The following is an 18,275-nucleotide window of genomic DNA, read 5'->3' on the forward strand; positions in this document are numbered from 1 at the left end:
TAGCAAATTTTAGAACTTCTTTGTTACATCAATTTCTGCAATTTTCCTTCTTTCCACAATCTCCTCCATTTTCCAGTTGTTTGGAGGTGAGAGGAACTGCAATAAATGCTTTTTGTCATTTTTAAATCCAAGGGCTTTCTTTTTAATATTAATTTTTAATAGGTAATTAGGATCTCTTTTTGGTGCCATACTCCATAATTTTTTTTGTGTTGACTTTTCTCTCTAGGCCTCGGAGTCCTCATAGGAGACATTCTAACCGTGCCACCAGGAATTCAACAAGTTCACTGACTTCTGTTGGTAAGAAGTGATTATTCATTTCAGCTAGGATGTAGTCTCAGAAAATGTGACATGCAATGAAAACCTCTATAGAGAGTCTGACAGTATTGACCACGATTTTTTTCCCTGTGCACACTGTGTAATGCATACACAGGGAATGCTGCTGGGATGTTGAATTATGATCATGAGTTCATAAGTGGACTGCATGCAGACCAATTTAGGGAAATGCACACATTGTTACTTTGAGGAAGTTGTTAATTGGTGCATTAGCTTAACATCTTTAGAAGGCTCAACTTATACATGCTTTATTTCTCGTAGAATACAAAATACCGGTTTTGCTACACTTGAGCTTCTCTTTTGTTGGCCCAGGGAAAGTGTCATGGGGGAGGTCTTGTCTCTCAAACTTCCAACACACAAATTTGAGTTTAAGCCAAACCAGATATTTCACTGAAAATAGATTGCTTTAGAATATTCAATCTGTAAGTATAGTTTTTGACATCCTTGAAATTGAACTAAATTTAAGGAAATTAAAGCCAAAGGACTTCTCTCTCCCCCTCAAAAAATAAATCAAAAACCAATAGTGAAACAACTCCACACCCACAAACAAAAAACTCTTGAGTTTTTGCTGCTTGATTAAATCCTTAGCTTTTCTGAAAACTGATGGTTCTGTAATGGCTCTTATGTCAAATTTTAAAATATTTTTCTCATATTACCTGATGACTTTCCTCCCCCTCACCCAAGCTGTTCTTAGATGTTCATAAAAGCCATTTATACCGACTCACACAGAAAGGGCCTTTCTGACAACTGCCTGCTCTCTTTGCTGCATCATAGACTGGAGAATTGTAAAAATTGGTGCTCAAACTTTAGTGTTTTCAACCAATTTAAATGCCACAGATTAATGAAGTGTTAAATTAATTGTTAAAACTACTGTGCATAAATCTTTGCTGGCTGAGTTTGTCAGGTTCTTAACCATGAAAAACTGAACATGAAAACTCCATGTAGAAGCTCAGTCTGCAACAGAAATGCCATTACTGTTAGTTGAGATGGATCTAATGGCACTTTTATTTAGAAATGAGAAAAACTGCATTGAAGACACAGCTGGAAAAGCCAGTTTCACATATTCAGAGAATTTTTGATCACAGTGAATTAATCTTAGTGGGTTACCTGTGGTTTTGAGGACTTGCTCTAAACTTGAGATTGTAACAACATAAGAAATGAGCAGACAATTTTTTGTTTCATGCAAGCTCAAAGCTAAATTTATAGGTATAAATTTAGAGGCTTGTTTTGAACTAGTTGCTCTTACATGCCACAATATACCTGGAAATGGAAGGTCCAGCTCTAATTCTAACATTTTCTACACAGACAGTAGTGGTCATGTGATTGATCTGGTGAATGATCCACTACCAGATGTCAAAATATCAGAGGAAGACAAAAAGAAGAACCTTGAATTGTTAGAAGAAGCAAAGAAAGTGAGTGAGAGGTTCCTAACACGCAGAGGCAGAAAGTCAAGAAGCAGCCTCTCAGAGTCACCCACAGGTAGGGGCAGATCTTGATAACCATATTTTATACTCTCCTTCAAACATCTCTAAAGGCAAACATCTCCTGCAATCTATACATTGCTGCTGTTGCCATGCACTTGACTAATTTGAAGGCCAGAACCCCTCACGTCCTCCACAAGGTTCCACAAAACCAGAAATGCCCCATCCATGTACCCAGATGTGTCAGGGTAAAATGGTGTAAAGTTACACTGCAAACAGTGTATGAATGAAATATTTCTATTGAAAAGTGAAAAATGGTCACAAATTGTTGTTTAAATGAAATTCTAGTGGCTAGATTCATCCTGCTGAAAACACATTCCCTCCAGACACAATTACACTGCCTCATATCCTGAACATGTCCTTTTACCTTAGTTTATGGCTCAGAACCTCCTTTAAAAACAGCAAAATAAAATGTTTTGTTTTAGAATGTCAATTGAAATTACTTTTCCTTTTATGTGAAGTGTTTTAAAACTGGAACAAAATGCCATTTTACCATGAAATAGGACTTTTATTTTGCTTTGAAATGCCATTTCAAACAAAATTCTGTCTTACAATTGGCTTGACACTCTCTGGAGGGAAAAAACCCCCACAACTATATATCATCTCTCTTTTATCCTAAATTCTTCATGAATCTTCTCTTGTGCTGTCTCCCCTCAGTGCTTACAGTATGAGAAAACTGAGGAGAGCAAGTATTCCCTGTATCAATAGAAATTTATCAAATTTTGATGAGTATAAGACATGAAACATGCTCTAAACTCCTAATTGCCAAGTACAACCTGGCAATTAAAATGACTTGTCAGGTTCTGGACAAACACATGACTATGATATTGATGTTTTAATCTCATCTGAATTCTAAAAACACAAAAGGTACAAGCCTAGGAAGTAAAATCACCTTTTCATTTTGTTTATGTCTTTGTTCTAATGAAGCAGTTTCCCCTACTCTTAGTCCTAAAGTTTCACCCATAGCATCTTGGAGCAACTCTCTCACTCCTCCACTTCCATCAGGTAAAATGATCATGAATCAAGGGGGAAAAAGACCTCTAAGATCATCAAATCCAATCATTTGCAGGCTCAAACTTTAACTTATAAAAGCTCACCAAAAAAGTATTTGTTTAGTATTTCTTGAGAAGAGTAGATTTAAGCATCTAGTCCTGAATATGTTAAGTTCCTTAATGCATACAAAATATATTTTTTGCATATAGTTATTTTTATAGTATTTTTATTCCTGCGGTGTTACAAGTTCACATGTTCTATTTTTTAAATTTTATGAATAACAGAGTTTTGAGAGGATTTAATGATCTTTCACTTGGTATATGCCTGATTTTTTTTTCTTTTTTAATAGTATTTTTGGCATTTGAATTTTTGTCCTTCGTGTGTTATGGGAAACTGTGCACATATGTATTTGTTAATGCTAGAATAGTAAAAGTTTGGAGCAAAATATCAGGATATGCCCTAATTATATGTGTATATTTCAGGGTCTGATGCATGCACAACCACTAGTTTTGAGTCAGTATCTCCTGGGCAGGTAAGAGCTGAATAGTCTGTGCAATAATCTGGTTATTACAGTACTCTATTTTAGTATGCTGCCCTTTTAGTCCCTGATAAAAATTGTATGTTTGGAATACCATTTTAGAGACCAAAATTGGATTACGGTACTTTCTCTGTACAGCAAGGGCTAAATATTTAGTCTGAAGACAGAAATCTATGCAGCAACAAGACCTGAAAGATCATAAGATTTGTTAAGTGTAGAAAATAGAAAAAGAGGCAATATAACCCTAATCTATGAAAAAGCTAATCCCTGAAGTTATTTCATAAATAAATACAACTAGTAATGTAAAAAATGAGATTCAATGTTCAGCCATTAGTATGATTGTAGAATAGGTGTGAAAGATAACCTTGTAAAACAGTTTTTTCTTTTCTTTTTTTTTTTTTGCTAGAATAACAGAATTGTGAAAGAGGATGACAGGCAAACTGCAGAGGTAAGTGTTTCACATTGAGAGCTGAACACAGTCTGCTGGTTTGTCTTAGCACACATATGATTTATTGATGGGACTGAAAATGCTGAAAGATTGTTCACTGGTGAAAAAAAAATTAGAATACTTTAAGAAATTATGAAGCACCTGCAAAAGAAGTGTAGGACAGTGGGCTTACCACTTGATCTTTCCATCCTATCATGCCCCCTGCTCTAGCTCAATTAAAATCAATATACTAAGTAACTTTAAAGTAAAAGTATCTACTATAGCCATTGTGGTGTATGTCAGTGGTTTAGACTTTCCAAGACGTTAACATGCTGAGGAGCTTGGCTTTAGGAGGATTGATGTAATGGACTCTGGAATGGGAGAGGTTAACTCAAAAGTTCAGAGAGGAGATTCCAAAGTCAATATTCTTTAAGTGCCTTTTAAAAATTATTTCTTTTGTCAACAGTACATATCCAAAAGCAAATGTCACTGAAAAGGAAATGGCTTTTTACAATGAAAATCTGTCCTTGGGCAGGGGAAAAGAGGAATCTGGACTTGATTCTCTGTTTCATGTGTGTCCCTGTACTTTCAGAATGCTGCAAAAGGATTAATTGATCGAAGGCAGAATGATCAAAGAAAGATTTCTCAGGGAAGGTTGGTTCCTCGTTCTGCTGGCTTTGAAAACTCCAAAGAGAAGCTCTCAGACCAAAAGGAGAACTTTGATCCACGTAAACATATGGATACTTTACCTAAGTTCTCCCCTTCAGCTGGTGATGGTGGCAGAATGTCTCTTAATACTTGCATGAATGTTTGTGAAAATGAACTTGGAAAATCATTCCTCAAGAAAGGGAAAGAAAATGATGTTCCTTTAAGAACCCATCTACCAGGAGCAGGAATAGGAAATATGGACTCAAAGCTAAAAATTCCTGTTCTAGAAATGAGGGCTCATAAAGTTCCATGTAAACCAGAATTTAAACTGTGTGGACTGCGTCCTCCTCTATTACGGGCTGTGTCCTGGGATAGCTTGGAGCCTGGACAGAAAGAGAAAACCCCTTTAAAATTACCATCTGAGGAAGATAAAAGCTTTCTTGGTAATAAATCCAGCAATCAGTTAAAAGCATTCAAAGATCTTCAAATCCAAGTTCAGCCAGTTCGAATGCAGAAGCTGACAAAGCTCAGAGAGGTAAGTCCTGTCATCAGTTGTATCCTGTTTTAAAAAGTCTTTTTCATACTCTATTAATCTTTCAACCTGTTTAGTATTATTTTTATCACTTCAAGAAACATACAGTGATAAAATGGGAAACAGTTTCAGCATAATCAGTACAGAATTGTATCATGTTTTTCTTTTGCAACTTGACTAAATTGTAACCTGTAAGTAAATTCCATGGAATTACTCTATCTCTTAGTTCTCCTCAGGTATGCATCAAGTGCACTGTGGTACTTCAAGGTATACATATGCATGTGCTCCTCTTGCATGTTTACATTTGCAAGATCTCAGAGGACAGGAAATGGGTTTGTGATGATTAGTTGATTATTGAACTGTCTCAGAAAATGTCTCAAAGTGTTCAGAGCTGTAGAACTGGAGATCTCTGACAGCAAGGGCAGGTAAAGCATGTCCAGATTTACAGTTCCTAATTATAACCTGCTGCAAATCTGTCAGCTTCTAAATGACTAATCTGTTGTTAAATAAGTTCCTAAATGGTAAGTAATTAAATCCTAGGAAAAAAAGCAGAAATTTCATGAAATGATAGACCACCAAAAGAAAGCAGTAAACATGTCTCTATTGCTAATAATGACTTTTGAAAGGAAAAAAAAAGCAGGTACTTTCCTGAACAGCCTAATAAGGATATTTTCCTTAACCCCCAGTAGTTAATATTTTAAGATGAATATAAGGCTGACAGATGAGGACCTCAATTCTGCACTTTGGTTAATTCATTCCATTGTATTGTTTGGGAATGGCAGCTTCATTATTCATCTCTTCCTGTTGATATAACACACACATTCTTAGTGTGTATGTACTGGAAGTTTTGATCATAGGGACCCATATAATTACAGAAGCAATTCTTCTCTGTGAGGGTGCTGAGGCCCTGGCACAGGGTGCTCAGGGCAGCTGTGGCTGTCCCTGGATCCCTGGCAGTGTCCAAGACCAGGCTGGATGGGGCTTGGAGCAGCCTGGGACAGTGAAAGGTGTCTCTGCCCATGGCAGGGGGTTTGTAGCCAGATGATCCCTAAGGTGCCTTTCAACCCAAGCCATTCTATAATTCTTTAATTCTATCATTTTGAATGACCCAGAAGCTGTTAAGCACAAATAAGGGAATAACAAAAAATTTTCAAGATGATCTGTAATTCCAGTTAGGCAAGATTTGAGCTCTGTCTCCAGTAGGAATTGTCTACTCATAAACCAAAACAGCTATTTGTGAATTTAAACATGTGAGAATATGAAAGAAAATGAGGAGATGATAAAAGGAGAAATAAGAGAACAAGGTTTAATCCTTGAGAGTGCATTTTTTCCTACCTGCAAGGAATAGAGGTAGAACACAGTAACAATGAAGCAACCCAAGCTCTGGTCTTAATAAAGTCAAAGTGGCAAAGTCTCATATGTAGATTTTCTGCATTTCTCCTGTTATCTGGGATACTTAGTTATTACTGTGGCTATATCAAAATTGCTTTTTTTATTGTCAGTTACTAAAGCTCTCACCAAAACTCTACGTATCTACTTGAATAAGGGACACATTTCACAAGTCTTTGTTTGCATGACCAGCAATTTTTCAAAATAATGCCTGTATGAAATTTGAAATATGTAATATTCTAGAGTGTGTGTGAATTTATGAGTATTCTGTTATGGAGCATCTGACTGTAATATAATGCAAATATCTCTATTATGTTTGTGAACTAAAGTGTTTTATTTACATGTGGCAGGGATATTTAAATTGAGATTTGTAGTTCAGTTAGAAATATTATTGTTTCTCTTCACAGGAGCATATTTTGATGAGAAATCAAAATTTAGTTGGACTTAAACTTCCTGAACTTAGTGAAGCAGCGGAACAGGAAAAAGGTGCAGTATCATAAAAACTGGAAAGAATGTTTGGTATATACTGATTTTTATAACTATTATGTGGGAGTGAGGAGAAAAAGGCTTAAAATCTTGAATCACAAGAATAGTTGAAGCAGTCATGGAGAACAGTAATAAATGATGAACGAGAGAGACTGATAATGGATAGTACCTCGTTTTCTTGATGATTTGAACCAAGAAGATACTGTAGGTATTGTTATAACCAAGGGAAAAGATGCACATGTGGAATGGAGTCTGGCTTGTACCTAATAGCTGTAGGACTGAAGTTTCAGTAACTTTCTATAAAAACATTTCAGCAGTGATGGATTCAATGGATGTCACTTCTGCAAGATATTATGGTCATAAGGGTGAATATGATCCCTGGGAGTATAAATAAGAGATGGGATGCTTTATTCCTTTTTTATTATTATTATTATTTTAGTGTATGTGACAAGTATTGAAATGGCATTTTCACTTCTGGTCCACATTTCCATGTCAATGTGAATGAGAAAATGTAAGGCCAGAAAAGAGTCATAAAGGTGTTTGAAGGATTGGAAAAATATGTCTTACAGTAAGTAGGATTTTTTAACTTCAATTTCTGTGATTTTTAAGGAAAAATAAAGGAAAAGGCTTAAAACTCTACATAAATAAGGAAAAAGAAATCGGACACCAAATGTTTTCTCCAATCTCACACAGGCAAAAAAGATTTGATGCTTGTAGCTGCATCTAAAAAGATTGAGAGTAAAGAGCAAAGATATGAACCAGAGGATAATTCAACATGTGGAAGAATTAAATAGCAGTAGTGCTTAGCTAAAATATTTAAACCAAATATATCAACCTAAATATCCAAACCAAAACTATATATTTGTTTGGAAGTAGTTAATTCAGAACTTGTTCAGTGTGACATTAACTGAAATGAAGATGGTTATTATGAAAAGAGCTGAAACTGATTGTCCAAGGTTTAATACAAAGAAAATTACATTTTTTTTAATACTGTACATTTTACTAATTCATGAATTTGCACTGGGACTAGCTCATCAGCCTTAAAGTTCCTGTTACACTGAGAGATGGTTGAGATATTGCATTTCACATTATGTCTGGAAATGGATTCATTTTCAGTGTGAATGCATAAAGATAAAAAAGGCTTCTTGTCCTCTATATTTAGTGATTATACCTTTGAATTCTTAGATGTGATGCTATTATTCCTGTCACTCTGTTAATATATAATTTCCCAGAAATAATTTAGCAGGCTCTGTTTGAAACTATAAAATAGTTGCTGATTTACCAGCCTGCTACGTAATTTTGGCAGGTTTGGAAGTCTTGAGGAAAACATTGTGATTAAGATAAAGATTATTTTATCCAGCTTCTCAACGTGGATCTCATGAGTATCACAAGCTTTTTCTAGTCCAGTAAGTTATCTAAATGGTAGCCAGAACTTTAAGGGTCAACTCCTTGTCCTCAGTGGGGAAAACAAGCAAGGGGTCAAATTCTTAGTTAATTTGTTAGGGAGACCTACTTCCTTACATTGTCAGAGAAGCCACCTTTTCAACTGGAGTGGTAATTTTGCTTAAACAATAGGAAATAGTCAGATACTCCATTATTACTGTTATGAATCCAATGTACTGTCTCCATCATGGTTTTTATCAATGACAAGTTACTGTCACCATCTGAGCAAACACAACTCTGCATCTACACTAGCTAAGTGGAATGCATTAATTCTGGTGTCAGGCTGGGTTTTATGGGGATGCATGTGCCTGCTCTTAAGTAAATGTTGGAATTTTTTAATATAAGGCAAATGCACAGAACTAAAATGTAGCTGGAAAGAATCTCCCCTTCTGTTCCATCTTTCATGTTAATGCTCTCCAGATTTACACACTAATTACATGGCAAGTCTAAGAATCCTTCTGTTAAACTTATGAACAGAAGAACTGTTCAAAGATTCCTTCCCAAGTCTGGGATTCAGGCTGGGGAATCTGCCTTTCCTACAGGAGAGTCCTTCATGAAATTCTGGTAAGACAGAAGGAGATAAGGGAACTAATATATGTGAAACTAAATAAAATGAAAATACAGAGGCTAAGTAACATGAATTATAAAAAAAAATATTAGTTATGTCTTGGTCCTTATGAAAGTAATAGAATTGGAGAATGTAAGTATAACTTGATATCCTGTTTCAATTGCCATACAGTGCAAACAGGTACCTGATGTAATTTATAACAATAAATGGTGTACAAAATCTGTAGTATGGCACATTACACTACACTTCATCTTGGCAGGTGGCATTTAAAGCCTTAGAAAATGACAGTGTTCTATTACAAAATCTCAGCTAAAATATTCTAGAAAAGAATGTGTGACTTTTCAAGTAACATAATTTTTTTAATCTGAAAATGTCTTTAGGCCTTTCACCTCTCCCTTCCCCCACTGAAGAGGAAGAGACAAAGAGCAGCTCTGATGTCATGCCCAGCATTCCTGATGTATTGCTGCGAAAACTGAGAGTGCACAAATCGCTTCCAGGAAGGTAAAAGCTCATTAGAAGTGGAAATACATCATCCAGGAGAAGGCACACTAATGGTCTCCAGCCAACTTCCCTTCCCTCCATTCATAGGGAGATAAATTGTTGCATCTTAAAATGTGCAACACAGATTTACTGAAAATTTCTGGGGAATGCACCAGCTTCCAGTAATTCGCCAACTTTTAAAATTAGTTTGAGTTCTACATAAAAAGTCTTAAACCTTAATTGCATGCTACAGGTAGATTTTTATACAGATTTTTCCATTCCTGGTTTCCAGGACTGCTGCTGCAGATATGTACTCATATTGAAAATATTATTTCTCACCCCCATGAAAATAATCAGGCCAGATGATGCTTTCCAATGGTAGAATTTGGGCATGTAAGAGTTCTGCAGTTTTTCTGCAGGTGACAATTTTTTAGAGAAACTGAGTTTATTTTGCAAATGTAGTTGAAGCACTCACTTGTGAATTCACTGATTTGGACTTTCTGAGACATTAAAACAATAAACAATCCCAAATTTATTCAGCCAAAAATTATTCCTCCATTCAGCCACATGGTTATGTACCAAAACCACCAGAGCCTTCGGTTTTCTGAACTGTCAATAAGGATTCTCTGTGCAGGTGAAATAAATATTTAACATTTATGGTGAATGAATTGTTATATACATTATTATGTATAAATGAATGCATGAGGTGAAGAACTTCTGAGAGACCATTGCTTGATTGTAATCAATACAGAAAAGTAGTGGAAAACTCTGGAAACTCAAATATAATTTTGTTGTTCAGTTAAGTATTAGAATAGCTTTGTTCTAAGAGAAAAAAACTCATTAAAATGTGAAATTTTTTACTTTTATTTCTAGCTCCCCACCACTCACTGAAAAAGAAGTTGAGGTAAGTATGCTATTATTTTAGACGTGTTCCAATTTTAAGTGATTATTTTAAGTCGAAGTGTGGTTATTAGAATGAGGTAATGGGGTGATTTTTTTCCCCTAAAATATATTTCTCATTAAAAAAAACCCAACAACAAAACACATTGAACTCCATCAAGATAACAATTTTGTGAAATGTGAGCAATAGAAATTGTAAAACAACAGAGTAGGAGTAAGCAAAATATTTGTTTGTGTTGTTCATAATAAAATAGTAATTCACTTTGGAAATAGTTTTAATATTCTAAAGTAGTAAAAAAAAGATATTAAATAAGACCAGAAACCCAGCAATTTAAATTGCATTTCTATTGGCTAATATGAGCTTTGGGGCATTTTTTAATAATATCCTGCTGTTAGTTTACATAATTTTTGCTTTCTCAGTTCAAGCCAATAATTTTTTTGCAGGTCTAGCTTGTAGCATTTAGTTCTTGTATTTTTTAAATCACATACCAGTCAAGAAAAAGATTTTTTTTTTACAACACTGCAATCTACTGGAGCTGTTGGTGCCTTGTGCTTTGCAAAGTATTAATCCTAAGAAATGAGTAAACTCTGGTAAAGAAAGAAATAATCTTTAAAAGCAGGGTGCAAGAGAATAAAAATGTTAGCGCTTCATCTTTTGCTGGCTCCAGGGGTAGGTGTTTATCCCTTAGATAAAACAATGCTCATGATGAGCTCATCCCTGGACTTCCTCTGCACAGACTATCTGTTTAAAAACCTTGGGGACCCTTGGAGGAAGTGCAGCTAGAAAACAGATCCATTGTGATTCTGGTGCTTCTGGTAGGCTGCTTCCTTCATTTTGTCTCTGCCCCACAGAGCTCCTAGAAAAACATTCAGGAAAAGAGGCAGCAACACATTCATTATTCCTATTTCAGTGGAAATTCAGTGGATTTTTCAAAGAAAACAAATTTGAAAATACTTTCAATTTTCTGTTGCAATACTTATTTAAGCAGCAAAGTCAGTTAAACATATACTTTATTCATAAGTTGTTATTTAAAATTATATTACTGTGAGACTTAGTGGAAAATACCTTTTTTTAATCCAAACAGAATGTATTTGTACAACTCTCCTTGGCCTTTAGAAATGATAGTTATACATTGGAATCTAGAATTCAGCAGGCAGAGAGAGAGAGAAATCTTACTGAAGAGAATGCTGAGAAGGAACTGGAAAACTTTAAAGCAGCCATTACGGTAAGGAAACTATGGGAATTCTTTTCCTGAACTGTAATGTACCTGGAAGTGCACAAACATCACGAATGTGTTTGACTTGTAAATTCAGCCCCAAAACTTCATTTTCTGCTGCTCAGACTTCTTGCCATGAGCTGCCTACTACTCTGAGAGAGGGCATATTCTGCCAGAGTGGGCCAGCATTGCTGGAAATGCCTAGGGCATGCTTCCCTGGTCTAGCAGATTTCAGGAATAAATACTAGGAATTTGCTGTTCAGTTCTTGAAATAAGCCTGTGACATAGCTAAGAGCATTCAGAACTGCAGTTGGAGCACTAATCCATGCTCTCCTGAGCAAGACCTTTAGCAGTAAATTTGAAGTGTCCAGATATGAAAGATACCAAAATTATTTGAAACTTGAATCCTGAGATCTGTAACTTGAAAGGCCTCTTAACTGCAAATACTAGAAGGCAGGCTGTGTGAAAGGAAACAGCAAGGAATACTTAAGGAATAGGTACTATCTCAGGCTCAGGTTTTGAGTACACTTTCATTCCAGCTGTCCCTGGTGTTCCTTTACAGCAGTAGTTTGAGTCCTTCCTGCCAGCTTTCTCTAGGCTTTCTAACTGAATCGACAAAAATTGCCTCAACATGTCAACTGAAGTGCTGTGCATGTCTTTGTGCATAAAGGGAGAGATGGTTACACACCAGGCTGATAAAGGAAATAGCCTTAGACCCAGCATGCATTATTGCAGGGAGGTGCTGCTATTCTTTTGAGAATAGTGAAGAGAACATATGATTCTCCCATTTCCTTTATCAAGAATATCATCAGGTAAGAAAATATAGAATTAAAGAAAGATTGTGATCACATCTTTTCATCTGGAATTCCAAATCTCCATTTTCAAATTATTGTTTCTGTTAAAAAAAATGTTGAGACTATTTTGCTGCTCTTCCCTCTGTTCCCTGTGTAAAGAGCAAGCAGAAACAGCCTATTAAATCTCAGAGCTTTCAGACTGAATTAAGTCTGTTAGATTTGCTGTGTATTTCTGTCAAGAGTCTCTAATTAAGCACCAAGGTTCATGTTGCCAGCATGGGACAGATGTGATGAGTATTTTCTTCCTTTAAGCAGTTCACATGCTACAGTCTGGCTTTTACAAGGTTTTTTACATGATTTATAACAAAGTGGAAACTGCCTTCACTATGAAAGCTTTTGCTCTGGACAATGGAATAAACTAAGAAGCGATTAAAAGCAGTGATGGCTTCTGTAAAATCTCTATCATACTAGACCTAGACTTGTTCTAATCTCATTGAGAGGTTATCTTCATTTCTGTAGGACGGGCACAGATTTTATGGCTCAGTGACAGTTTTACCAGTCTTTCTGACTTTTTTAATCAGTCTTGTGCTAACTGATGTGTTATTCAGAAACCTAATTTCAAGAAAAAGCTGATCTACGTGAATTTCCAATGTTTTGTAGAAAATAAGGAGGTTACAGTTGTCAAGAAAGAAAAGGACACTGTGAAATTCTGTGCATGATTTTTCCTAAACATATTCCCTTATTTCTTTTTGATTCTTGCAGTCAAATTTTGGTTGCAATTTATTGTCAAGGTAGCATTGCAATTCTTGAGACTGTCTTATTTTCCAAATAAGTGAAGTATCATGGAACTGAAAGAACATGTGTGGCCTTCTTAATACTTGTGCCCAGAAAATTAGGATGTCCTTTGTCCCTCAGCAATCATTTTTAGTGCTAGTTGAAATGAACTCGGCATTTGTAGAGCTCACAGGTAGCAGAGCATGTTTCACTACAGATTTCAGAATGGAAGTATCACAAATGTGCTGAGACCTCTCTAATGCCTCAAACTGTGTTCCTGCAGCTTGCAGTGAAGCACCAGGGCAGCAGCAGCACTCTGAGCTGGGTGTGGTGGCAGTGCTGGCACCCCTCTGGGGCTAATCTCTCCATGAGGAGTTCTGCCTGGACATTTAGACCCCATTTTGAGGCTCTGGCCGCTCCATTTGAACTAAAAACATGCTGATAAAGCTACTGTGTTTTTGCTTCAGTCTTCAGCTCACCTGTGGCACCACTATGAGCACAGGGAAGCCTACCAGAAGCTCCTGGAGGACATCGCGGTGCTGCGGCGTTTGGCTGCCAGGCTCTCCAGCCGCGCAGAGATGGTCGGAGCCGTTCGCCAGGTGAGGACATCCCGGTGTTTAGTGTTTAACTCTATCCTGGATCCACAGGTGCACTCTTGGCCAGCCTGGGCTAGAGGTTGTGTTCACCCTCTGAGTTTTATTTGCCATTCTGACAGATTAAAAACATCTGTTGTAGTGTCAGGTAACACACCCCTGCAGCCTGGAAATAGAACTCCAACGGCAGAAAGATTGCCCATTAAGCTATTTAATGTCTGTACAACAGGAGCATATATTTTATTCAGAGCTACAGATGCATCACAAGAAACTAATTTCAAATCAGTGCAGCACATAATAAAAATATTAAGAAAAAAAGAAAACAACTTATCTGGGTCGAAAAACTCATCTAATTCAGTCACTTGCCTTTGGCAATAACTCAGTCAATTACAAAGAGTATGAGAACAGAGTGAGTATAAATAAGAACACATCAATACTTGCATTTCACAATGCAATTCAAATGCATTTCACAGAATATAATACTTCTATAAGTATTCTAACTATCTTCGGAATTTTTGCTCACGGAGGCACCAATATTTCCTTAAGAACAACAGCTCCAGATTTAGCCCTGATATAGAGCATACATGTAGAGGCAAATGATTTGTTGGAGATGTGTAGAGGTTACCTGGCTATTTCCTTCTTTTCTTCCTTAGGAGAAGCGTATGTCAAAGGCAACAGAAGTAATGATGCAGTATGTGGAAAATCTGAAAAGGACATATGAAAAGGATCATGCTGAACTAATGGAGTTCAAGAAACTTGCCAATCAGAATTCTAGCAGAACCTATGGTGCATCTGGTAAAGAAAAATAAAAAATTAAGGATTTTTCTTGCCTCTAATTCAGAGAGATGTTGGTGCTGTTAATGATTTAAATATTGTGAAACCTGTTCATAAGTTCTCATCTACAGGAGTAGATTTTCAAAAGTTACAGAAATAAGATGTTTCATATGAGCCATACTTAATGCTATAGTACAGTAATTTGGAATCACTATCACTTGCCAAATTCTGATGAGATCCAATCATATTTCCTCATGACCTCTTGCAAATCCATGTACTCTGCACAATTTTAATGCAACTACCTTTCAGGTCAGGCAAAATTTCATTATTAAAAACCCTTTTTTTTTTAATGACCTCTTCTTTCCTTTGCTGGAAACTGAAATCTGAGGATTTTCCTTTGTGAGAACTTGTATATGGAGGCCAATAGTGGGGTTTTTCCCTGATTCAGTGAAAATAGTACTGATTTGGTTATTTGCAATTATTTCAAAAAATTTCTTGTGCAGGCGTGATTGAGAAGACAGCTGTATGGCAATACTGTATGACAATAAATACATGGTCACAGATCCTGTGTAAATATACTGTATCTGCGTTTGAAATATTAGCAAGGGTTATATTAATATTATTTAGAGATACTCATATTCTAAGACTGTTCTTTATCTTTGTTCCTATGCAGAAGATGGGGTTCCTCGTTCATCTAGATCCATGTCTCTCACTGTTGGAAAGGTATTTCTGCAATATAAAGAAAGCTAACATTTTATGTAGTAAAATTTCTTCTTCTATATACTCAGTTCTTTGTCTATACTCAGTTCTTTTGGCTGTGGTCAAACAGTGCTGGTAAATTCTCAATATCGTTTATGCAATTTCTTGCATGTGCTTTGCAATTTTGGATACATGACTTAGTATGGCTTTGTGCAATAATGGTAGTGCCTGATGTGAAATTCTCGGGGTTTTTATTTCTGTAAAACTTAAAAGTGCTGGAGATAAACTCCATCACAAACCTTGCTAAAACAACCACTGACTTGGGAGGCATGAGTCCCAGTATGACCATTATGAAATTTGGTGACCAGGTGCGTTATACTCACTCTACTGTTTATTTTCATATTTTTATTTGACTAGATTGTAGTTCTTTAGGTTTGGTTTATTCCTGCCACCTCTGAGTGTTGGGTATAAAGAATTACAGCACGGAGCATGCAGAGGGCAAGATGGGATTTCAGAATGAGAACCCCATAGGTTGAAGCAGAGGTCTCAAAAAAAGACTAAATTTAACGGGGATGAGTCCAAATAATAAAGATAAGGAGAAAAAGAATCCAAACACTAGAATGGACTGCCTACTGTGGCTGCAGACTTCCCAGAGTAGTTTTTTCAGGAGTACATTAAATAATATTGTCATTAATTAATAGGTATGGTTGGTTTTGTCTAGAATCAGAATCATGGAGTGACTCCTAAATATTCACTAAAGCTGTATTCACTCCTTACCTGTAGAGTTGTCTAAAGAGCAGAATCTTAGAAGTGTTTGGATATGCACTAAAACAAAGCTGTTAGATGCTATAAGTGTTTTGATGTTTTTACTTAGCTGCAAGCATAGATTTACATAGATGCTACAAGATGAAGCGTTTGGCTACTTACCAAATGACAGCAAAAATTTACATAATCTGTACTTGAGCTAGAATATATTGTTACAATTAGCAGGTGGTTGTCATAAGAAGAATTTTTATGGTCTTTGGGAAATATACGCAGTGTTGCATGATGCTATCTAACATATTAATTATATGTTTACATGTAATTAAGAGATCGTAGTGGGTACAGTATATCATAATAGGGACATAGCAAGATAAGAGTTTTGTGTGACTTCATTATTTCCAGTCATTGTGACACTGGCACTTTCCCCAGTATCATTTTGCATCTGCTTATCAAAGATAAAGGCCTATGATAAGAGCTGACAATATAAACTCAGAACATTTCTGGTGTGTGATTTACACTGGGCTTTCAGCATGGAGGGAAAAGAGCAGCATCTCTGTGCCACACCTCATTTCACATTAAGCACTTGCCATACCAGGCAGTACAAGATGAATTTCTGGGGAAAACCATGACCTTTTATTTACTTTTGCTCCCAACTCTCCTTTCCCAAAGGAGACACTGACCTACATCTTTGCCCCACAAATTAACCCACAGAATTGTTCTTCGTTCTGTCTTGTTGTATGGTAGAAAAAATAATTGTTGTTTCTCCCAGAATATGCCTCGAAGGAGAGTCAGTGTTGCAGTTGTTCCTAAATTTAACTCCTTGAACATTCCTGGTCAGTCACCAACAGCTTCACCTATACCTTCAATGCCATCCCTGGTGAGTAAAACCCACATTTTAAAGTTACCAGTTTTTGTCTAAACTATTTTTGCATAGGGGCAAGCCATAGTTACTGTAGAATGACAGGTTTTTCATTGATTTAACTTGTTTTGACTCCATCCTGAAGGGGGATGGACAGAGGTAATTCCTATTGTGTAAGGGGACATTGCAATCTACTTCCATGAATGATCCCTTTGGGAAGAGCTGAAGAGGGCAGGCTGTTGATTCACAGGCACTGGACATTGATGAGGAAATTTGCCTTTTAATCTGAAGTAACACACAGGAAAGAAATAATGAAAATAGCTGTACACTGTAGAAAAGAAATTTCAACCAGAAACCACAAAACACAGCTGGACTGTGTCCAGAAGTCCACTGAACAGCAATAAATATAATTAATATACAGAAATGTATGTACAGCAATTCAGAGGTTCTGTGATGATCTGGATCAGTGGAGCCATCAGCCTCTGTGTTGAATTTCTTTTTGTTAAACTTTAATAAATTAAATGAAACTCTAATCTGAGCATAATAAATCCATACAAATGCTTTGGAGAAAACAGTGAGTATGTCTTGCAGGTTCAGAGATGAGCTAAGATGGGACAACAACATTAAAGTTATGGAGTTTTCTGCTAAAATATAGGGTTATTTAAATGAGGGTTTTGATGAGAAGCTAAATCTATTTATCTATTTTACTTGTAAGAAAAGCATCTGTTTGTGCAATTTATTGATTGTGTACTCAGAGTCAATTGCTTCAGGAACCAGGTCTGTTTGTTTGCCATGGTTTATTATGAATTATTTTTGTTTAAAATTTCCCATTAAAAACTCAGCTAATAAATGCATCTTCTTAGGATAATAGGAGAGGAGCAAGAGAATAACTTTACTGTTCAGTGATCAGTATATGAAGGAGAACATTTTCTGGGGAAAAATAAACAGGGTAGAAGGAAATGTCAGAGAAAATTCTTAGTGTGCAAGTCCATTGTTTGCTCTGGTTAATTGGAGCAATGTGGAAGCACCACATTAAAGATACTTTGCTTATGAATATGGGAAGGAAAACTGAGCAGCACACTGCCTTTGTTATTTTATTGAACACTCATTTGAAATTAATTAATGAATTTTAATTGGTATTTAATTATTTAGTCACGAATGAATATAACATTTATTGCTGTGTTTTACTTACAGTCTGAATCACCCAGTAATGGAAGGAGCAACCTAACATCTACTCCTGCTCTGCCAGCGCTTCTAGAAAGGTGAGTTTTGTCTAGGTCATCTCAGTAACTATTAAATGATAATACTAAATGATAATTTAAAGAATCATATTTTGAAATACTGTGATATTCCTACTACGTGTTAGAATGCTTTAAACAGACAAATTAAAAGCTTTCAATGTGTACATGACTACAAAATATTGAATTTCATGTATTTTAGATTAGTGCTGAGGCAGGACAAATTTATCTTATGTCCTTGTTTTACCTTGTGCTTCACTAAGAATGTAAGTATGCAACAACCAAGAAAACAAAAATGGGAAACTACAGCACTGGCTGCTACTATTCAAAAAAACTCTGCAAGATCC

The 18,275-nt window shown here is 36.1% G+C and overlaps 1 protein-coding gene across 1 annotated transcript in view; it reads left to right on the plus strand.

Annotated features, from left to right (window-relative positions):
- Window positions 1-18,275, plus strand: part of IRAG1 (inositol 1,4,5-triphosphate receptor associated 1) — a 57,424-nt gene that overhangs the window by 32,909 nt on the left and 6,240 nt on the right. Inside the window, exons 6-20 of the mRNA XM_036385073.2 lie at window positions 227-297; window positions 1,639-1,812; window positions 2,742-2,819; window positions 3,290-3,339; window positions 3,752-3,793; window positions 4,365-4,955; window positions 6,749-6,827; window positions 9,219-9,339; window positions 10,192-10,222; window positions 11,304-11,444; window positions 13,471-13,602; window positions 14,250-14,391; window positions 15,044-15,093; window positions 16,601-16,708; window positions 17,885-17,952. Coding sequence (XP_036240966.1) covers window positions 227-297; window positions 1,639-1,812; window positions 2,742-2,819; window positions 3,290-3,339; window positions 3,752-3,793; window positions 4,365-4,955; window positions 6,749-6,827; window positions 9,219-9,339; window positions 10,192-10,222; window positions 11,304-11,444; window positions 13,471-13,602; window positions 14,250-14,391; window positions 15,044-15,093; window positions 16,601-16,708; window positions 17,885-17,952 — 1,878 coding nt within the window. The remainder of the gene's footprint in view (window positions 1-226; window positions 298-1,638; window positions 1,813-2,741; window positions 2,820-3,289; window positions 3,340-3,751; window positions 3,794-4,364; window positions 4,956-6,748; window positions 6,828-9,218; window positions 9,340-10,191; window positions 10,223-11,303; window positions 11,445-13,470; window positions 13,603-14,249; window positions 14,392-15,043; window positions 15,094-16,600; window positions 16,709-17,884; window positions 17,953-18,275) is intronic.

This window comes from Molothrus ater, chromosome 6, assembly GCF_012460135.2.
Source record: "Molothrus ater isolate BHLD 08-10-18 breed brown headed cowbird chromosome 6, BPBGC_Mater_1.1, whole genome shotgun sequence".
Lineage (NCBI taxonomy): Eukaryota > Metazoa > Chordata > Aves > Passeriformes > Icteridae > Molothrus > Molothrus ater.